Below are 23,305 nucleotides of genomic sequence, written 5' to 3' on the forward strand. Positions count from 1 at the left end.
GCTATGTATATTAGTTAGGCAATGTTCACATCAACTTTTACCACATGGTCAGTTAGGCTAAAGTCTGAATCGCTGCAAAACGGGATTCGGGTGTATGTGGTGACAGGTCCACTTACGGCAACGATGCATATGGAGTCAGTGTGTGCATTATTTTCAGCTGTATGCACCAATTAGAAGTGGACTGCAAGACCTAGCCTAATATATCTTGATGTCCACCGCCAATTAGTGTATAGCGCTAAAAATGATGTACAACCGCGTACACTGTGACTCCATCTGTATTATAACGGTCAATCGTTCCATCAACAAATACGACCAAATGCAGTTTTGGAGGAGTTCAGATTTAAGCCCCAATGGAGCCACTGAACGTAGGGTAAAGCATTATGTGAACGTTGCCCTTGACAAAAAAGTACTAAATGATAGATGCGTTTCTGTGTCACATTCACATTACTACCAGTACTTTAGTAGAACATTTCACTCATTTTTACATCTCTTTTATACAGCGCCCCCAGACAATGATGTGTTGCAGTACTTAGCTCAGCTATATGCCAAAAATAATGACAAAATGTACAGTGGAATGTCTTGTCCTAGCTCAATTGGTTTTAACAATGGCGTCACAAATGGAGCTAACTGGTACAAAATTAGAGGTGAGGACACTCATGTACGCAGGGCTATAAGCCTTTCTGTTTTATGGCATTTTATACTCTAATGTTTGTGTAAGATAATTAAGGAAGTACCTTGTTTTAACAAATTGATACTGTATGTTACTGAAGCTACCCATACAGATAAGGCGAGCTGAGTTGGTTTTAGGTAACAAAGTATAAAACTTCTTAAAATCCATAACTCCAATCTTCATTTGTACTAACACGTGTCATTGTGGGACATTAGCAATGCATATCAAATTTCTTTTGGACCTGCTAATATTCATCAGATGTCTATGGATAGTTTTAGGCAACATTCATATTATATCAAGGAAATCCATCATCCTGTATGCCAATTTACATTAAAACAGAGAACAAATCCTAGTACAAAAGAGTAAAAAACATATTTTCCACTTTGTGAATTTATCCTCTATTATTACCTATACATGCCCAATTTTGATATTAAAAGGCATATAGGTAAGCAAATCTCCCAGATGTAAGGGCGGATGTATTAAAACTATCTAGCATTAGACTAGATGCAGCAAATTTCTCACGGGGACTCATGCTGGATCAGATAGCCCACATTCAGACTAACTTCACAGCAGAATTTTTTCGATTGACTTACATTAGACCATCTTGTTTTGTGCCAAAGTGTTGGCTCAATTTGGAACATTATATCATTTGAGCATAAGGCCCCTTTCACACGTCCGTTATTCCGGTACATATGACAACCGTGTTCATATGTACCGGAGACATGGACATACCCAGACCCATTAAAATCAATGGGTCTGCGCACACAACCATGTTTATTCACAGACGTGTGTCCGTGCGGCACGCGTGTCCATCAGTTACGCACGGAGACAAGTCCGTTTTTCTCCAGCAGCACAGAAGTCACATGGAGCGTATACTGATGGGCTCTGTGTGACAGCAGTGTGACACATACTGGAGAAAACATGTGTCTTTGAAATAAAAAAAATGTCTATACTTACCTGTCTCCAGCGATGCTGTCACTTGCTTCCAGGCCTGCTCATTATGCTCATGAATATTCACTACCCAGAAGTAGCAGTGCTGGAGACAGCAGCGCCGGGGACACGTGAGTAAAAAGTTCCTGTTCTCTGTGTGTTATCACTTGTGCCAAAATCGCGGCACACGGATGGGCCATATGCACCTTCAACACGGACCTTGAACAACGTGTGTTTTTATCATGGACGTGTGAAGGGGGCCTAAGACAGAGGCCAGGAGACCTAGGTTTAAAGCACCACTCCAGTGCTGAAAAAAAAAAGACACTGGAGTGGTGCTCTAAAAAAAAAAAAAAAATTAGCCCTGCACCTGTGCTTATCTTTTAAAGTGATATCATATCTATTATCTATTTGTCTATTAACCAAAACATAAAAATATAGTCTGCTGGATTATTTCTTGCCAAATCTGTTTAAGTGTAGATTCACCTTTGGGTGTCATCATATTACTTTACGGTATGTGCACACAGAGCTTTATTTTTGAGTAGTTCCTAATCAAGAGACCTGAAAAATTGCTAAAAAACAAACAAAAAACAAACAAACAAAAAAAAACCTTTAAAGACTTTTCCGATTTGTTTCTTTTTTTAAAACTACTTTGCTGGTCAAGTGTGTTTTTCTTCCATTTCAGCTGGGAAAAATCACTGGTGGGGAAAAAAAAATGCTTGTCACTTCTTTGATGGCAATCCATACAAGACACTATCAATCAAAAGGTCACAAAAAAAGGTTTTAGCAGAAAAAAAATTCAAAATTGGTTCAACTGATTCAGGAAAAGAAAACTGCTTTCTTGAAGCATTTTCCAATAGAAAAATCAGAGTTTTTGACCGCCGGAAAATCTCCGTTTGCACATACCCTTATAATTGGTAGGTTTGCTCCTGCAGCTTTTCCTATCAGCAGATATGCCACTTTATTACAACTTTTATTGTGTGTCTCATTCCCATAATGCAGGCTTATGGATTCCCAGGGAATGGTGAGTATTTGAAATATCCTTTTTTTGTATTATTTGATAACTCATCAATGTTGAAAATGCAATGGGAAGAAGGAAAAGCAATGAAATTGTGAAAATCACAGGATCAGTAGATATGTTAATAATACATTTTTCAAAACATCTAAATATATTCAGTACCAAGTAGGGGTGACACACACAGAAATACTTGAACTTATATACTTTGGCATGCTATCAGTGAGGTTTTTATTAATAGTTGTCCAAGGAATGTTCTGCCACACTGAGTGCACTTAGGCACAGAAGTCATCAAGATCCACTGCTAGCAGCTCCCTTTGCAATTGCCGATCATTGATATCCCCGGTGTGCTCGATAGAAGACAAGTCTGGAGATGTGACAAACCATATTAGGTTTACAGTAGCACTAACAAACATGAGGCCTAGCATTGTCGTGTTGAAATATGACTACTTGGACACTTGGAAGAATTGGTTGTAACACTGGTTCTACGACTAAATTAACGCAATGCCTATCTGTTAGTGTACCTAGAATGAAGATTAGAGCTGGCTACAATACATTATGTCTCCCCACATCATAATGCCTGGAGCAGGACCGGTATGATGTTTTAATGTGAAGGCCTTTCACAGCATTTCCTTAGGTGGTTCCTTCAGATTTGTCAATAGCACGTAGTGATCCATTCTGTTCTCCAAATGAAATTAAACATCATTCCATCTAATGATGATCTCAATGATCAGTGAATCTTGATGATATGTGTGCTATAGTATCAAGATGTTTTAAAAAATGTATTCAATTTTTTTTAATCATTTGCATATAATATGCCTATGTTCCTGTGATTTCCATAATTCCATAACTTTTCCTTCTTGGTGTTGCATTATCAATGCTGAGCAGTGTGTATGTGTCCAGACCAACCGTGTAAAACTGGTCTTAGGGACGGTTTCAAGCACCTGAAATGCATTCACATTAAATATTACGGCTGCAATACCTGAACTTTCAGCAGTTCTTTTAAATAGAATTTGAATAAGACCGCATTCATTTATCCGTTTTTAAACACATATGTGGAAAAAATGGTACTGGTGTCATCAATGTTTTGAACAGTGTGTCATCCGTGTATGGTCCGTGTGTCCGATTTTATCATCAGTTTGCCACAAGCATTTTTCACGGATGGATAAAGAAATTGCAAAGCTTCTCCTATACTTTCAATGTTCAATACAAATGTGAAGCCCCACAAGTGCAGTGTCGGTGCATTACCTTCAGGGACTCCACTCGGCTGGATCTTGTCACAGGTAGGAGATCTTCTTTTAGGATTGTCGTGACGCCACTCTCAGAATTGCGGTCAGTGGGGACCGCCACTGCAGATTAGGGATGCCTGGGGCCGATGGTGGGTGCAGTCAGTTGTAACAGCCTCCTGAGAGTGAGGCAAGCCCCAGGGCCCTGTGTAGGTGTGTAGAACCACAAGGCGCAGAATAACTCCACACAAGCAGAATGTCTTTCAGGGGTTTTACTCACAGTTGATGGCAGGGTGAGTAACCCGGGCGTAGCTGGGATGAACCAGGCTGGAACCAGGTATCCTTCAGGCTGACTGATGAGGGTGGCTACCGACTCGCCTTCCTTAGCCCTTCTGTGGTTTGTGGTAACCCCGACTTTTAGTCCCTATGGGGGTCACCCAGGGAAGTAGCTGCTCCCCTCTTTTGTTTGCCGTTTGCTTGTCGCCTGGACCAGATCACTCCAGCTGCTTGCCTCCTGTGAACTATGGGCCCTAACTGTGGCTACGTGGCTGCGGCTTTTGTGGTGTTGTGGCGTGGGCTTTAAGGGCCCCACACCGGCAGGTTTAGCAAGGAAAGGTGGATCTATCCCCGCATCGGGATCTGCCGCCCGTTTGGGCCTGGTACTCCCTGACAGTCTCCTTACTTTCCACTACACTGCTCTCTCTCCAGCTGTGTGTGGTGTTCGGGCAGCACTACCAGGTGACCGTTCTCCCCCGTCGGTAGTCACTGCGCGGACGCTGTTAGACTGCAACAGCTCCAGGGTCTGCTTCTGCTCTTCCTGGACTGCACACTAAACCGGCTCACTCGTGGGACCTGCCTGCTGCTCCTGTCTGAGCTCCACTTCCATGCTCCTCACTCCTCCACACTCTGCTTCAGACTCTTTACTCCTCCTTCTCTTTTCCCCTTGTGCCTGCCTACGCCACCTAGCAACCAGACTCTCTACCACACCCCTTGAGTGGAGATGGAGGCTTCGCCCCCTCCACTCCTCAAGTGGAGGTGAAGGCTTTGCCCCCTCCTGGGATCCCCAGGGGTCCTCTCAAAGGTACATGTGTGAGACCTGATCACTATGCGCCTGTGTAGTCACACCTCGGTCAGCCTTCTGGATTACCTGTATTGTACTGTCCCCAGCATGGGTGCAGTACTCAGTGGTGCCTGACCAGGTCAGGGGCGCCACATTCCCCCTTAGTTATCACCAGCACGTCCTCGGGCTGCAAGACAACATTTTAAAATGCATAAAACATTAAAACATGGTAAAACTTTTTAAAACCACCAGGTACCATACATCACCACCCTCCACCCACAAGTCCGTTAACCCACCCAAAACCCTCTCACGTTGGCCGCGCCTTCAGCCACTTCTGGCAGGATGTAGAGGCGGCTTTCATGGGCTGGTGGTCTTCAGGGCATACCTGGCCTGGTGAAGCCGCGCCTTCAGCCACTTCTGGCAGGATGTAGAGGCGGCCTCCACAGTTGGTGCTGACCAGGTACCCTCTTTGTGGTGGAGAGCCAGGCCCCATAAACAGGCATGCTCCCTGGTTGCAGGCGAGCCAAGGCCCCATAAACGGACGTGCTCCCTGGTTGCAGGTGAGCCAAGCCCCTAAACAGGCTGGCTCTGGTGGTGGTACCTCTGGGGTAACTATTTACACTGCGAGAGTTTGTGGCTATAGCCAGTTCATAGCCTTAAGGTTTATGGGTTTCTCACATTAGTTCATGTGGGCACATTTCTTAAACATTAACGTTGCAAACTTTTCAAAACTTTAACTTGCTGTACTTCTTACTTTTCTCTACATAGATTCCTCCTTACCAGGGCTTGGGCCTGTAGGGCTGCGGCACCTGTTGTTTCCTTCATTTCTCTCATCATCGGAGGTAGTCTCATCAGTGGGTCCTTTATCTTTCCTTTCTTCTTCTGTATCTGTTTCTTTTTCTTGTGGTATGGAGACAACTGGGTTTCTATAGGAATCTCTGGTACATGGCGTAACGTCAAGTGCATACCATCCTCTTTCTCCCTGATGCATTGTGAATTCCACTGTATCTCCCATCTGTAAGTTCCTTCCCGGATGTCCTCTGGGCAAATGGGCTCTAACATCCCTTCTATTCACAAATATGCCTTCTTTTATACCAGGAGCTACTATGAAACCATATCCACTCTTCAAACTGAAATCCTCTACTACACCACGACAAAGTGGGCCTCTAACCTGGGATTTGGCTCTTCTTAAAGACCGTTTCTCTTCCAAGTCTCTGGCCATGACTTCGTCTTTCTGCTCTGGAGACTGCGGTGCAGGGGAAAGCTTGGTTCTGCTACGGCGCCGTGTCCTACGGGCTGGGTTCTGCTGGGTTGTTACTTCACTGCCTGCAGGCTCCCAGGTGAGGTACCTGGACAGATCTTCTTCAGCAGAGGGTGTCGGGCTCTCTTCATCCCAGCGGGAATACGGCAGCATCTCTGGCGCGGGGCATGGATCCACTGCTGATGGCTCCGGGGTCAGCTCCTCAGCCTCCTGGCCTCCTCTCCCCCTTAGTTCTTCTAAGCACTCCTGTTGTGGCAGCGCCGGGGATGGGTGGTCATCAGCAGGCCCGGGCGGGGGACTCTTTGGCGTGGTTGCTGCAGAAGTCGCCTTGGGGGTGTGCGGAGGGAGCAGATACCGGTCCACCATCTCCTGTGGGAACTGGGCCTCTAGGTCAGCCTTCAGCTTCCAGTATTCAGGGTCCTCTCCTATCAGGGACTTCCTAGCAGGAACTTCCTTAGACTGGGGAGCGGTGTCTGCTCTGGCCTTGCAGGCCGGGGTAAACAGTGGTACATTCTTGTCTTGGCGGGCCGCGCCTGACATGGCAGCGGCCTGGATCAGCGTTGCAGTTTCAATCAGGGTCGCAGCTGGAGTCTTAGCGGGCATCGCTACTGCGGCCGGTTCTTGGCGGGCCGGGCAGGGCATCGCTGCGGCGGCCTGAATTGGCGTCGCAGCTGCGATGGGATCTGTGCAGGCTGGGCTGGGCGTCGCTGCAGCGATCTGGGCTTGGCGGGCAGGGCCTAGCATGGCGGCGGCCTGGGTCAGCGTCACACCTGCGGCGTGGATGAGGGTCGCGGCGGCAGCCGGATCTTTGCGGGCCGGGCAGGGCATCTCTGCGGCGGCCTGGACTTGGCGGGCCGCACCTGGCGTGGCTGCGGCCTGTTTCAGCGTCGCCGCGCCGGGCGCCTCTTCAGGGACCGCGTGCGTGGCAGCAGGGGTCGGGGCACTCGCGCTGGCAGGGGCAACACTGGACTCACCCATCGGTGGCACCATCGGGGTCTGAGTCGTCGCCGCTCGGTCTGGCACTCGTCGCGCAGCTTTTTCCTCATAGGCCTGCACCGCGGCAGCCATCTCCAGAAGCTCCATGCGTTCCTCTCTGATCTGCTCCACGACCCGGGTCTCCAGTCGGTCGCAGAACTGGGCAAGCTCCCGATACCACCAGGCAGCGGAGCCTGGTTCTGGGTTTCTGCGTTCAGACGCCATTTCCTCTGCGCCTTCTTCTGCACGATTTCCCAGCAGTGGACTCGTCGCTGCCTCCAGTTGCAGGCTCTTCAGTTTCTGCTCTGCCTCTTCCAGCAGCAGGCTTCTGGCTCCCTTTCTGTCCCGACGTCTCTGAACGCCTCCGCTCTCTTCACTTGCGAGGTCCGGACTCTGCAGGGGATCTCTGGGTAGCCACACCTCTTCGTGGGCGGTAACTTCTCCCAGCGCGGGCTGCTGTTGTTTTTCAGCGCGCTTTTCATGGTGGCAATATGGCGGCGCTTCCAATTTTCCAAGCGGACCGCCCAGGCACATGGTCACCTGTCTGAACAGGTCTAGTCCTTATCCTGTTCGTGACGCCAGATGTGAAGCCCCACAAGTGCAGTGTCGGTGCATTACCTTCAGGGACTCCACTCGGCTGGATCTTGTCACAGGTAGGAGATCTTCTTTTAGGATTGTCGTGACGCCACTCTCAGAATTGCGGTCAGTGGGGACCGCCACTGCAGATTAGGGATGCCTGGGGCCGATGGTGGGTGCAGTCAGTTGTAACAGCCTCCTGAGAGTGAGGCAAGCCCCAGGGCCCTGTGTAGGTGTGTAGAACCACAAGGCGCAGAATAACTCCACACAAGCAGAATGTCTTTCAGGGGTTTTACTCACAGTTGATGGCAGGGTGAGTAACCCGGGCGTAGCTGGGATGAACCAGGCTGGAACCAGGTATCCTTCAGGCTGACTGATGAGGGTGGCTACTGACTCGCCTTCTTTAGCCCTTCTGTGGTTTGTGGTAACCCCGACTTTTAGTCCCTATGGGGGTCACCCAGGGAAGTAGCTGCTCCCCTCTTTTGTTTGCCGTTTGCTTGTCGCCTGGACCAGATCACTCCAGCTGCTTGCCTCCTGTGAACTATGGGCCCTAACTGTGGCTACGTGGCTGCGGCTTTTGTGGTGTTGTGGCGTGGGCTTTAAGGGCCCCACACCGGCAGGTTTAGCAAGGAAAGGTGGATCTATCCCCGCATCGGGATCTGCCGCCCGTTTGGGCCTGGTACTCCCTGACAGTCTCCTTACTTTCCACTACACTGCTCTCTCTCCAGCTGTGTGTGGTGTTCGGGCAGCACTACCAGGTGACCGTTCTCCCCCGTCGGTAGTCACTGCGCGGACGCTGTTAGACTGCAACAGCTCCAGGGTCTGCTTCTGCTCTTCCTGGACTGCACACTAAACCGGCTCACTCGTGGGACCTGCCTGCTGCTCCTGTCTGAGCTCCACTTCCATGCTCCTCACTCCTCCACACTCTGCTTCAGACTCTTTACTCCTCCTTCTCTTTTCCCCTTGTGCCTGCCTACGCCACCTAGCAACCAGGCTCTCTACCACACCCCTTGAGTGGAGATGGAGGCTTCGCCCCCTCCACTCCTCAAGTGGAGGTGAAGGCTTTGCCCCCTCCTGGGATCCCCAGGGGTCCTCTCAAAGGTACATGTGTGAGACCTGATCACTATGCGCCTGTGTAGTCACACCTCGGTCAGCCTTCTGGATTACCTGTATTGTACTGTCCCCAGCATGGGTGCAGTACTCAGTGGTGCCTGACCAGGTCAGGGGCGCCACACAAACAGCACACGGATGACACATAGATACTATCCATGTGCTGTACATGATTTTCACACACCGATAGATTTGTATTGCCCCTTGTCATCCGTGCTGCAGGATGAAAATGGACATATGAATATCCACATAGATTCTAATTGTATATAAGCAAGAGGACAATGAGTTTTTAGAGTGCAAAAGGTACAAAAGTTTTATTAGATACAGCAGATGAACATCCATTAAAAACACATAAAATGACAGGACCAGGCTCTAGTGTATATAACCCTTCAGGGTTAATGACAGTTAGTTAAATTGCAATACTGCAAAAAGACAAATGCAAACATTGCATACATCCTGTCTTGGGCAATGCCCGTAGTAAATATAACCCCTCAGGATCACAACCTCATCACATTGTGTAAGCGATGGTAACAGCATATCTACCAGTATTGGTGGAGTGGTATAATGAGGGCTTGGTCGCAGCAGCAGAACCTCACGAAGCGACGTACATTTTGAAATTCTTGGGTGTTAATTCTTCATCAGGGCAGAGGTATTCTGCCCTGATGAAGAATTAACACCCAAAAAGAGCAGAGCCTAGTTTGGAGAGTTTTCCTCCAAGATTCTCTTCAAAGAAGTGACATGCACTTTCTTTTTTTTTTTCTTTCCACTAAGTGTTTCAAAATCTTTTCAGGAATAAAAAAGAAAAAAAAAACGTAACACCAAAGTGCATTTTTTTTTATAGAAATAACTTGTAAGAAATTTTGAAGAGGATTTTATGAGAATCCATTAAAAACAAAAATTCTCGGGGGCGTGGCCTGAGCAGCATGTGAGGAAGACCTGTGTAGAGAGAGCTCCTGCAAAAAACTCCTGTATAATCCTGTCCAGCTGGGGTTAAAGTTTGTTTTACTGCTTTCCTGAAGTGGTGACCTCTCCTAGACTGAGGGGGCTTCAAAGACCTGAGTGATATGACCAGAACTCGGGCTGATAAGAAGCGTGGGACACAGGCCACACTCATGGACGCTGGAGCTTCAGGTGGGGGCAGGGCGTCTGATGCAATAGCTCGCCTCAGCAAGTTTGCACGAGATCAGCCTGAGATACCTGGAGCTGTTAAGCAGTCTGACCTCAGCGTGGAGGAGCTACAGATCCCAGGACAAGAACTGATGGAGGAGGAAGAGCAGCAGGGAGCTGTGAGTATGTTGGCTGCTGCCAGTAATGTGGAGAAGGGGGACAATCTTAGAGCTGCAGATGAAAACACAGATCCTGGGAGAGCAGAGCCCACCCTCAGTGATGTGCTTGCAGCAGTAAACACCTGCAACAATATGCTAGCCACTTTGAACATACAGATGGGAGGAATTAAAATGGACATTTCATCTATCAGGCACGAGTTGCAGGGGGTCAATGTACGGGTGGGGGCCCTGGAAGACCGGGTCAGTGCCACAGAGGATAAGCTGCCCCCTCTGACTCGGGACCTTGGCAGAGCAATCCACAATATCTCATTGCTTAGGGCTAAGGTGGACGATCTAGAAAACAGATCCCGCAGAAGCAATCTCCGACTGGTCGGGGTCCCAGAAAAGGCAGAAGGCAATAATCCAGTAGCTTTTTTTGAAATGTGGCTCCCCAAGACTTTGGGTATGGATCTGTTTTCTCCTTTCTTCACTATTGAGCGGGCACATAGGGTCCCCACTAGACCCCCACCACCAGGGGCACCCCCTCGTCCTATCCTCCTCAAGCTACTGCACTTCAGGGACAGGGACACTGCGCTCCGCAGAGCCCGGGAGATTAAGGATCTGGCTATTGACGGCCATAAGGTCTCACTGTACCCGGATTTTTCCACTGAAATCCAGCAGAGGAGAGCGCAATTTATTGATGTCAAAAAACGCCTGAGGCAGCTGCAGATCTCTTACTCAATGCTATACCCTACCAGGCTGCGAGTGGTGGCGGATGGTGGGACAAAGTTTTTTGACACTCCAAAGGATGCAGCCGCATGGCTCGATACCAATGAAAAAGGACTGCGCAGAAATCACCGCTGAGGATTATTGCGGATTCCTTGCTGTTGGACTTGCTGAGGTGAACTTGCTATGTTTCCCGGCTGGAACACTTATGGACGGTTGGCAGGAGCCACCCAGATAGGTTACTATGCAGTTGATGACTGTTCAGGAATTTAAACCGTTATGTGCTCTTACGGTTATGTTTAGCCCCACTTCCCTCTGTTTGAGAGGAATGTCCTGGTTTACTGTGTATGTTTTTATGTTGTTTGACCTTTTTGTTTTATGCACCTGTTTGGTCTATGCTCATCTATGGGAACTGCTGCAGATGGGTCCGGGGGTCCCCGCTTGCTGCCCCCTGCTGTTACATATGTGCACTCACCCTTATGGCGAAGGAGGTTAATATAGTGGCCTGGAATGTGCGAGGATTGGGTGAAGCCACTAAAAGATGTGCAGTTTTTCTGTTTCTACAGCAGCTTAAGCCAGACATAATATTCTTATCAGAAACGCACTTGGTGAAGGAGCGGCTCCACTTGCTCCACAAAAAATGGATAGCCCATGAGTACCACTCTGTATATACCACACATTCCAGGGGGGTGAGTGTCCTGATACACAGGACAGTGCCGTTTGAGTGTCTTAAAGCTTCTGTGGATCAGGAGGGTAGATTTGTATGTCTTTACTGTGTCCTTCATAATGTGCGCTGTGTTCTAGTTGCAATTTATATTCCGCCGCCATACACAGGGGAACCATTGAAACGTATCCTCAATTTTGTTGCTTCCCTCCCTGAGGTCCCCACCCTATTAGTAGGAGACTATAATAATTACTTGCACCCGTATTGGGATAAGTTACATACAGGGAATATCTCAGTGGGGGCGGCAGCTACATCCCTTGCCAGACTGATGGAGGAGGTGGGATATGTAGATATTTGGCGTATTAGAAACCCGCAGGTCCGGCAGTACTCATGCTATTCTAGTTCTCATCATTCACTGTCCCGGATTGACCTGGCCATTGGAAATGCTCAGCTGCTGCCTTGTGTAGCTTCAGTCACGTACCTGGCCAGGGGGGTGTCTGACCACTCCCCACTACAGGTCCGTCTAAGGCTTGGGGACCCAGACCGGCTGGCGGGGATACCTTGGCGGCTCAACCCTTTTTGGATACAACTGATAGGGGGCACTCTGACTGACACTATACGGGAATATTTTGTGACAAATGACGGTACGGCATCTAAACATATAGTGTGGGACGCAATGAAGGCGTATGTTCGTGGGACATATATTAGGGAAATTTGCACCCGAAAGGCGAAAACAAGAGAGCGCACTAAGTATCTGACGGACACTTTAGGTGATGCAGAACGACTTCTTATATCTAACCCTACAGATGATGCCAAGCGGGACTTAGAGAGGGCGCAGAGAGCTCTGAGAGACCATATGACTTCCTTGGCCACTAACAAACGCTTTTTCCTTAAGCAGCGGTACTTTACGGAGGGGGAGAGTGTGGGACATCGCTTGGCTACAATTGCTAGGGCGCAGGAGGGATTGACCTATATCACCAAATTGAAACTTGACACTGGAGAGGAGGTGAGGGACAGCGGGAGGATTGTGGAGGTCATGCAACAGTATTACACCCAATTATACTCCTCTAAATCGCATTATGGGGATGAGGAACTGCGGGACTTTGTGGAGGAGATCACTCTCCCCAGTCTGTCAGATAGTGAGAGAGAATCCCTGAATAGAGATATAGACCTGGAGGAGCTGGAGGAGGCGCTCGGTCAAATCCAAAATGAAAAGGCCCCAGGTGCGGACGGACTCCCGGGTGAATTCTACAAATTATATACCCATCTGCTGCTGCCAAGACTCTTGGATGTGTTCAGAGATGCTGAGGAGAAGGGATCCCTCCCTGCATCCATGAGGAAGGCTATTATTGTTCTGATTTTAAAACCCGGGAAAGATCCGACCGCGCCTGACTCCTATCGCCCAATCTCGCTGCTTACATTAGATATTAAATTAATCGCTAAAATTCTAGCTAACAGATTGTCCCGGGTGATCACGTCAGTGATCCACGAGGATCAGACTGGATTCATCCCCAATAAATCTACTTCCATTAATTTGCGACGTTTATTCCTGGGGATACAGCTAAGTTCTGAGGGGAGAAACAAGGAGAGAGCAGTCCTGTCATTAGATGCAGCCAAAGCCTTTGACAGTATTGAATGGAATTTCCTATGGGTAGTTTTGGAGAAATTGGGTCTTGGCTCCAGATTTATTGGCTGGGTCAAATTGTTATATGCCTCTCCGCGGGCCAGGATTCGAGTTAATCGTTGTACCTCCTCGTCTTTTAATTTGGCCAGGGGCACGAGACAGGGCTGTCCTCTCTCTCCATTACTATTTGCAGCGGCAATTGAGCCATTGGCGGCTATGCTTCGTGCATCCGCTGGCGTAAAGGGGTTTGAGATAGGCGGTCTGGAGCATAAGGTTTCCCTCTATGCGGACGATTTGTTGCTGTATCTCAGGGAGGTGGGGACATCGGTGGGCCCAGCAATAAATATTATTATAGAATTTGGTAGGCGCTCGGGACTCCTAATAAACTGGAAGAAATCGGCCCTGCTCCCTATAGATGCACTCCCATCTAATTTTAGTACTCTGGGGCTGCCAATTCCGACGGTGGATAAATTTAAATACCTGGGGATTGTGGTTAGTGCCCGACCGCGTGATTACTACTCTCAAAATCTGGAACCAGTGTTGGCTCAGTTTAGGAACAAGATAGATGCCTGGTGTCGACTCCCACTGTCCCTTATTGGCCGTGCTAATCTACTAAAAATGGTACTGATGCCCAAACTTCTGTATCTTCTCCACAACGCCCCAATATGGATCCACTGGAAATTTTTCCGTAAAATCAACACTTTGTTTCGGGAACTCTTGTGGCAAAAGCAGCAGGCTAGAATCCGCCTTGAGACCCTGCAGAGAGGGAAGGAGGATGGGGGTCTGGCAGTCCCCAACCCGTGGGTTTATTATATTGCGGCACAGATGCAGCACTTCAGGGGGTGGGGAAAGGATGAGGCATATGACGCTGGGGGCAAATTGGTGAGGGGCCTTGCAGAATGGGGACACCCAGTGGCTTTTTTGGATGCAGGATACTCACCCAGAGGAGGAACATTATATCCAACATTATCATTGATGTACAAGGTGTGGGATAGAGGGAAGCAGTTGCTGGGAATATCAGGAATGACTGAGTACTGGCCCTTATGGCATAATCGTGGACTGGCGGAGCTGCAGAGACTCCCGGGTTGGAGAATGTGGGTGAGCAGGGGGGTGCATCAGGTGTCTCAGATTCTTCAGAATAATATACTTAAAAGATTTGACCAGCTTCAAGCTGAGTTTGGGATACCGCACAGTTCCTTTTACCAATACCTGCAGCTCCGTCATGCCTATGAGACACAGACACGTCGTATGGACATTAGGATAGAGCGGAATCACACTCTTACTGAATTGTTGACATCTGATCGCTCCTATGGTATTATTTCTAGGTTGTATACAGTGATGTTATCTAGACACCTCGACAAATTCCCTTTGCAGGCTAGAGAAAAGTGGGAGAGGGACCTAGGCCCTATGACAGAGGAACAGTGGGGTGAGGTCCTGTCTCAGACGCCAAGCCTTGCTGTATCTGAAGGCCAACGACTGTCACAGCTATTCCTGTTACATAGAGTATATAGGACACCTAGTCTATTGCATAAGATGGGAGTTAGGATGGATGATCTGTGTCCTAGGTGCGGACAGGAGGGTGCGAATCTGATGCATATGATGTGGTCCTGTGGGAACATTGAAGATTACTGGAGGGCAGTACTAGATTTGGTTAGACAAGTTTTCAATATCCGTCTACAGCCAAGACCTATTATATGTATCCTGGGTCTACTGGAGGGGGGGTGGCCTTGAGTTCGCCGGTAATGGTCGGTATTACACGTCTCTTGTACCAGGCTAGGAAACTGTTGGCCTACCACTGGTTGGACCCAGCGCCTCCGGTCATCGGGGATTTTAGGGAAAGAGTAAACGCTATACTTCGACTGGAGAGAGGAGTATACCTTAAAAGAAATGCATTGAAAAAGTTCTATAAGATCTGGGGGGCATGGTTGGATACCCCAGGCCTTCCCTCCTCGGCGTTACTGCAGGACAGTGCGAGCGACCAGGTCCTTCTCCTTCTGACCGGTTAACAAATTTCCTCAAATAGGGTGATATGCGTACTGCTGGAAGGTGTGTGCATGTATATGTGTGTGCATGTATATGTGTGTGCGTGCGTGCGTGTATGTATATGTGTGTGCATGTATATGTGTGTGCGTGCGTGCGTGCGTGTATGTATATGTGTATATATATATATAATGTCATAATGATGCTGGGTAAGCTATACTATGGAGAATATATTGGGAAATAATATGCACTTTGAGACCCATATTGAAATGAGACGTGGACTGCGGGTGCATTGTTTATTATGTTATTTGTGTGGTTTTTCTTATTGACTAAAGGTTTTTTCCCTTTCTGTGATATTTCTATGGAGGGAATTATTTTATGTGTTGTATAATTTTGATGTTAAATAAAAATGAACCTGATTTAAAAAAAAAAAAAAAAAAATTCTCAACATTTCTCCCGTTTGCACATTTGTTAAGAGTTTGTTTACTTTGTGTCTATTTCTGCTATTTAGGCCTCTTTCACATGTCAGTGATTCTGGTACGTATGTGACAGTTTTTATACATACCAGAATCATGGACATACGCAGACCCATTAAATTCAATGGGTCTGTGCACACATCAGTGATTTTTCACTGACTGTGTCCCTGTGATGTACATGCGTGTCCATGATTCCGCTCGGAGACATGTCCGTTTTTTTTCTGGCATCACTGATGTCACATGGAAAACACAGTGGTATGGTCCGTGAAACACATACCAGAAAACACGTACATTTAAAAAGGTTTTGAAACTCACCCATCTCCAGCGACGCTGTCTCCGGCTGCTGCTGTCTCTGCTTCCAGGCCCGGCAAATTATTCTTATGAATATGCAGTTATGCACTGCACAGCTGACCCGGAAGTAGCTGCAGAGAGGACACGGCGGCGGCCGCACACACGAGAGCCAGAGGTTTAGCACCATGGACAGTAGGAGCAGGAACAGGCGAGTTTGGAATGCCTGATCTCCATGTGCTATAACGGGTAGCACATAGAGAACACACGTGTGCCGTGAAATCACAGCACACAGAGGGACATATGTGTTTTTAACATGTGTAAAAGAGGCCTTAAAGACGTTTGAAAAAAAAAAGCCTGAGGAAACAATCCTGGCATTTATTTTTCCTGGTATCTTTCTTGCATTTTCTGGACTTCATTAAGAAATTAAGAAAATGCTAATATTTTGTGTGTGTGTGTGTGTGTGGTGGAAAACACAAAAAAATTGCTGTCTTCAGGGCATTTTTTTTTAGCTTTCCTGTTGACTTCTATTATAAAGTATTAACTGTCTTCATAGTGCAAAATGGTTGACGAATATACGTCACTTCTTTTAAAAGGCTTGGCATCTTGGCAAAACCATATTACACAATATCAAAAGAAACTAGTTTTTACATAAAAATACACATGTTCATGTTTTTGAGCGTTTTTTTTTACTGCTTTAAAACACGTCAGCATTAAAAGCAACATGAGCACACACTGCAGGCTATGTTGACCCTGTATCTTGAGTATTTTGGTGTGGATTCTCTTCAACATCCTCCTCACAAACTGTTGTAAGGCTATGGAGTAGGTCATTTTCAGGCGGTTAAGTCCTAGAAATTATCTGAAAGAAAGTGAAAAGGTGCATAAAGTGAACATAGTTCACATCTGTCAAAGACGACATTGCTGTGTACGGTTTCCATTTTATGTCCCTTCTTTTCTGGTATAGCTGTCATAAGAACGGCAATACTGTTGGCAAAGCTGCTTCACGAGAACATCAGCAGACAGTTTTCTGAAGTTGTTTTGCCTGGGAAAACTCGGTAACTAAAAGACGGTGTGTGAACCTAGCCAAACACACTCCATTTTTTGCCATTTATGAGTTATTTGAACTTTCCTTAAAAAGTTTTGAAAACCGCCTTGTGAAAAAACAAAAGTGCATCTCTCTGAGATCCTGACGTAAACCTCTCCAAACTAAGCACTGTCCAACTAAAACACTTCTAAAGCTGTTCAGGGAAAAAAAATCCCTTTACAAGATCCCCTAAAAAAAGGAGTTTCCTGAACCGGTTTCTGCTTGAAAAACATGTATTTGAAAGCTTAAAATTAAAAAAAAAAATAAAAAAAAAACACCTCAGTGTGAACATAGCCTTATTGTGATCAGAGTATTCTGTAGAACATATAAAGTCTGGTTATTGCAGCTTTAATAGCAATCCTAAATGGAGAACGTACCCATACATTACTGCATGAAGCACAAACCTCCATTTTATTTTAAATGCCATTCTCACTTATGTATAAACTGTGTTTCTTCATTACACTTTTTTTCTTACTAAACTGACTAGAAATTCCTAGAATTTGTTGGGTTGTAGTTGGGGGTTAGGTAACTAAGAATGAAACTGAGAGTTAATATTTGTATTTTGTGCACAATATTTCTATATTTACCAATGTGGTTAGAAAAGTGACCTATACCCTTGATTCCAGGTGGCATGCAAGATTATAACTACATCTTCAGTCAGTGCGTTGAAATCACTCTCGAGGTGTCGTGTTGTAAGTATCCAGATGCCGCAACACTTCAGGGGCATTGGAATGACAACAAAGTTTCTGTTGTGGAGTACATGAAGCAAGTCCATATGGGTACGTGACTAATCATCTAAGTAGGTGATGTGAAAAGAAATCAAAACAGCTTAACATGTCATTAACAGAAAATAAAGAGCAATGGAGTCTGATCATAATTTGCAAGAATGTGGAACTGCATTATTTAGACTAATAATGCACAATATGGAACAGCATGTAGATTTAGCTGTGAGTCTAAACACTAGGTGTAGCTACTCTGGAGCCATCAGCTTAGGCCACGTGCACACGTTGAGTAGCTAGTGAGTTTTTTACCATAGTATTTGTAAGGCAACGTGCATACGTTGGGTATTTGTTTTGTTTTTTTTACCTCAGTATTTGTAAGGCCACATGCACATGCTGAGTATTTGGTGACTTTCTTACCTCAATATTTGTAAGGCCACGTGCACCCATTGAGTATTTGGTGACTTTCTTACCTCAGTATTTGTAAGACCATGTGCACATGTTGTGTATTTGGTGAGTATGTTACCTCAGTATCTGTAAGGCCAGTGTAGCACCCTTAAAGTCATCAGTGTGCTACAAGGTTCTGCGTCCCCAGAAGGATGCAGGGCCTACCCCCTAGGGACCCGGAGACCCAGTGCCGGTAACACCAAAAACCCAAGTAATCCCAGTTTTTCCCCAACAATCCCCCATACAATGGTACTTAGCTAGGGTTGGACCAATGGATGGCCGCCTAGAGGTGGAGCCAAACCAGTCCACTAGTTGACCAGGTGGGATGGGCAGACTGTGGAGAGTAGTCAGTGAGTTGACAGCAGTAGAGGAGTGAAGGTGGAAGTGAAGCAACGTCCTGACTGAGGGGGGAACGGTAACCTGGTACCCAGGAGAGTAGTTGCCGGTGGAGTACTCCAGGAACTACGCACCGACGGGGTAAGAACCCTAGGACAGGAAAAAAATTCAAGCCGACCTGTTAACATCTGCACAGCGAGGGGACCTCGCTGACCCTAAGAATCTGAAGACTCAGTAGCAAAGGGAGAGTCGGGGACAGGACCAGAGACTCCAACCACACAGGGTTCACGCTATCGTTAGGTGGACAAAAGTGGACAAACCACTGGACGGGGACCCATTTACCAGAGACAGGTGCAGGGGAAGAAGGTACCAGAGTATTGAACTGGCACTGGGACGAAGGGGACCTGAAGGTGAAACCAGCCGGCCTCGGGCAACCTGTTACCACCTACCAGCCGTGAGTAAAAAAACAGTTGCACTATACCTCTGTGTGGACTACCTTCTTCCGACGCCCGTCACAACACCCATCCTCTGGAGCGAGGCCCTGCTTGCGGAGGGCCTACCATCCAGGCTGCAAAAACCACCAGCCCCAGTAGTGATATTCTGCTGCGGCGGCTCCAAATATATATAGCCGCAGCACCGTAAGTGGCGTCACGTATGAACACTAACCTAAATCCCATGTAAATACACCCCATTACAAAAACGGCCCAGGGCACGGAACGTTCACTCACTCATTGAATATTTGCCTCTAAGCAGAAGAAAGTTAAACAAATCCCATGTTGCTAAAAATTTCTGCACAGATTTTAAGTTTGTGAATTTTTTCGTGCAGAATTGAGTGTGGATTTCACTCTCCACAATGGAAATTTGAGACAAATCAGCAAAACCCACGTGCAGCAAGCACAATTTTTGCAAAAAATATACTGTGAACAAATCTGTATTAAAAGTAAAATGTGCAAAATCACCCTCGTCTTGTAACACTTTGCGTATTTTTTTCTGTTTCTACATTTCTTGAGTTAAAATCAGGAGTGTATCTGAAAAGAAGGGAAAAAGTGTAAACGTAAAAGTAAACCAATAACTTGCTCACACATTGCAGAATTGCAGCAGATTTTCAGTCTGGATTTGGGAATGGGAAATCCACAGCACATTAGCATAGCAGCGAGGTTAGACTTCAAAAATGACAACCACTGCAGATAATTTATATATGGAATTGAGCCGCTTTGCATATGCTACAGATAAGCAGCGTCACTTGTTTGTGTCATTTTCACTGTCGGGTGCACCCTTTGCAATACATCTGCAACATTAATCGAATGCAAATTTAAGGGGTTTTTTTTTTGCATTATAAGTTAAAGAGATTTTCCATTACTTTTAGGCTGGATTCACACTGTGGTATGACATCAAATGCGAATGCTTCAGATGTGATATACTAATGACCCTCGGCTCCCGCTGTGCTGCCAGCGTGAGCCGAATGTCACGCAACTGTGATCTGATCCTAAGATCGGATCACAGCTGCGGAGGAGGAGACGGGCGCTGTAGAGGAGAGGGCGGGATTAATCTCTAAATCTCCTTTATTGTCAGCTGATGCGATAATGGCACTGCACTCAGATATCATTCGAGTGCAGTCCGATGTTTCACTCGCGCACAGACTTGTATGGGTGCGAGTGACATGGCTCTCGCTGACAATCGCAGCATGCTGCGACTTTTCTCTCATCCAGAATCTGGATGAGAAAAAAGCTGCCCATTTGCACTCCCTCATTGAATATGCAATGTGAAATTTTCTCGCATTGCACTTGTCCAATTTATATGCTCGTGTGAGTGTACCCTTACATTGATCGTCTATCTTTAGGATGGGTCATCAATGGCAGATTGGCTGGGTCTGGCACACTGCACCCCCGCCAATCAGCGTTCTCAGTGATGGTGGCAGCAGCCTAGGGCCGGAAATGCTCAGTTCCAGAGCTGCTCAGTCTTCTGATAATGGCTGTAGCCAGGGAACTGCACATCCGCCTCCTATTAATCTGAAAAGGAGGTGGATGTGCAGTACCCGGCCATGGCCACTATCAGAAGACTGAGCAGCTCCGGCTGCCTGCTGCTGCTGCCAGTACAAAGAGCAGCTGATCAGTGGGGTTGTGGGGTGTCAGACCCCCAGCCAATCTGATATTGATGACCTATCATAAGATAGGCCATCAATGTAAAAGTAGAGGACAACCTCTTTAACACAACAAAACATTAACACATTTTTAACCTGTAAAAAACTGCATCTAAAAGAGCCATAAAAGCTACATGCATGACTTCAGCCAGAGAAAAAAATCATTCTTTACAGTTCTATTGAGTTTTGCAGTTTGTAGAAAATACTGTGATTTGTCTGTGATGTGTGAACTTACTGTTTGGATTGCAAAATGCTTGAAACAGCAATTCCAAGTGCTCAAGTATAAAAACATAAAAAAAAAATTCCAGCATTTGGAACATCCAATTTCATTACTAAGTTAAAAGGGTTGTCCACTACTAGGACAGCCTCTTCTTATTCCACGTTTCCCCCAGGTAAAATATTAAAGCCTATACTCACTCACCTCCTGTACCGGCACTCTTCCAGCGGTGTCAGAGCTCGCAGTGCTGGGGTTAACCTGGGGTTGTGACGTCACATGAGCCCCATCTCCAATCAGCGCCGGCTGCGCTCACCTCTTGTGGATTGCTCGTTTGGTCCGAAGGCGGGGAGAAGGAAGCCGGCGCTGATTGGATGTGGGGCTCATGTGACTTCACAACTCCACATTGTCCCCGGCACTGTGAGCTCGGACACCATTGGAAGGGCTCAGGTGCATCAGGTGATTATAGGCTTTATTATTTTACCCGGGAGAAACTTGGAATAAGAAGAGGTTGTCCTGGTAGTGGACAAACTATTTAAAAAGTTTTCCCATCACAATAATCGCTGGTATTGGGATAATTTGGTGAATGTTATAAAATGTCATGAACACATTCTTTGCTGAGTATGTTTATGAGCTAAGTACTCTATATTCCCTTTCAATCACTTGGCAGGAATAAAAGGGCAAGTGCTTGACACAAATGGAAAACCCATCCAAAATGCTGTAGTGGATGTTCAGGGCAGACTGCGCATATGCCCTTACCGAACCAATAAAAATGGGGAATATTTCCTTCTGCTTCTCCCAGGAACATACACATTCAATGTAAGTAACAATTATGTATATGTGTGTCGCCCTGGGCAAGCCAGGGGACACAGGTCACACACCACCACACCCCACACTCCAGGTAGGCACATCACAGCTAACCTACAAATCCTTGTTGCCTTCCTCTAGGAGTCTGATGATGCACACCAGGGGGTGGGCCAGGCGGTTGGCTCCGCCCACCGAGGAGCTCACAGCTCTGGAGGCAGGAAGAAACCAGGCAGATGAGTCCAGGAGGAGGAAGTGGAAGGAGTAACAACGGAGATTAGCCCAGGCAGGGCAAGTGTGAGGAGCTAAAGTGGAGGAGTTAAGAAAGTGAAAGTAGTAAAGGAAAAAAAACAAGTAAAGTGACAGAAGAGAAGGACAGCCTGAAGGGTCCAGCTTTGTGAGGGCCAGAACAGCAAGGTCAGCAACGGCGGTGACTGTCTGGAGGGGGACCGTTTGGAAGTTCCTGGAAGGACCCCGTTGGCTGTGTGCCCGGTGGTCTGGAGCAGTGTTCCGAAGGACAGTCAGCACCAGGGCAGGGGCCTCTCGGACCCCGGCAAGGCTAGGAGTCGCCAGATTTGCCAAATCCGTCAGTGACGGGGACGCAGCTCCCCCAACAACCAAGTCCCGAGTGAAGGCAACAGCCCAACCTGAACCGGGGAGACACCGCCACCGCCAGGGCACCAGTTTCCCCAGGGCCAGCGCCTGTGGGCAAAGTGTAGAGCTCCTCCGGCCCAGATTGCAGCCGGGGAGCGGGTAACCGGAGGGAATCCACCGATACCACAAGTCAAGCAAAGGTGCAAGGAAGAGGGACATCACCGTCACCTACCGGGAGTGCAGGTGCAGCCGTCTGTGGGACCGTCCTACCAGCCGTTTGGTTTACCGTACAAACTGTGTCCGTGTGTCAGGCTGAGTGAGTACCATAGTGCCGCAAGGCACAGCGCTGCCCCCGCGTCCCTGCGCCCTCCAGGCCCTACACTTCACATCTCATCACCGGGCCCCGGGATCACCAACCCCTACCCACGGAGGGGCAACACAACACCTGGCTGCTCCGCATCACCATCCCCGGGACCCCCATACTGAGCAGCGGTGGTGCAATCACCACAACCGTGGGTGGCGTCACGAACTATAACAATCCCCACATCCAACCACAAACACCCCCCTTTCACTCACGGGCGAGGAGTGTCGCTCGAGAAACCCCGGGATCCGGCCCACAGCTCAAGCCACCAGGAGCAGCTGCCGGACCCGAGCAGAAGGGGTGAGCGCGGTGTGCTGACACCCTCCTCCCCGCCCGCGACAACTTGGCGTCACGAACAGGATCTTACCGCTCTGCCGTCAGGTAGAGGTGCGCCTTGTTACCGCCGGAGGCATCCGGCAGAAAAATTTCAGAAGCCGCCATCTTTGGCGCGAAAAGTTCCCGCTCGAGCGTCTTCTCGAGCAGTAGAGGCGCGAAGGCCAAAACCCCGCCCCGAGAGAGGAGGGGCCGGAAAGAGCTAAGGGGGGCGGAAACAAGATGTCTGCGCCCGACGGAGCCGCTGGAGGAGCGGTGGTCGCAGCCGCAGCGGCACCCGCGGATGGGAATGGGCCTGCCCAGGTCCCGGCCGTACCAGCGGGAGGTGCCGCGGCCCCCGCGCTTGCTCAGGTCATGCCGTTTTCCTTGCCCTATGCGCCCGGAGCTGCCTGGCTACCGCAGTATGATGGGAAACCGGATGCCCTACAGG

General features: G+C 47.8%; 1 protein-coding gene across 1 annotated transcript in view; it reads left to right on the plus strand.

The window, feature by feature from the left end:
- Positions 1-23,305, plus strand: part of CPM (carboxypeptidase M) — a 134,276-nt gene that overhangs the window by 101,793 nt on the left and 9,178 nt on the right. Inside the window, exons 6-8 of the mRNA XM_075344874.1 lie at positions 501-644; positions 17,554-17,706; positions 21,454-21,602. Of these exons, the coding sequence (XP_075200989.1) occupies positions 501-644; positions 17,554-17,706; positions 21,454-21,602 (446 nt within the window). The remainder of the gene's footprint in view (positions 1-500; positions 645-17,553; positions 17,707-21,453; positions 21,603-23,305) is intronic.

The sequence above is a fragment of the Anomaloglossus baeobatrachus genome, chromosome 4 (genome assembly GCF_048569485.1).
Source record: "Anomaloglossus baeobatrachus isolate aAnoBae1 chromosome 4, aAnoBae1.hap1, whole genome shotgun sequence".
NCBI classification, from domain to species: Eukaryota; Metazoa; Chordata; class Amphibia; order Anura; family Aromobatidae; genus Anomaloglossus; species Anomaloglossus baeobatrachus.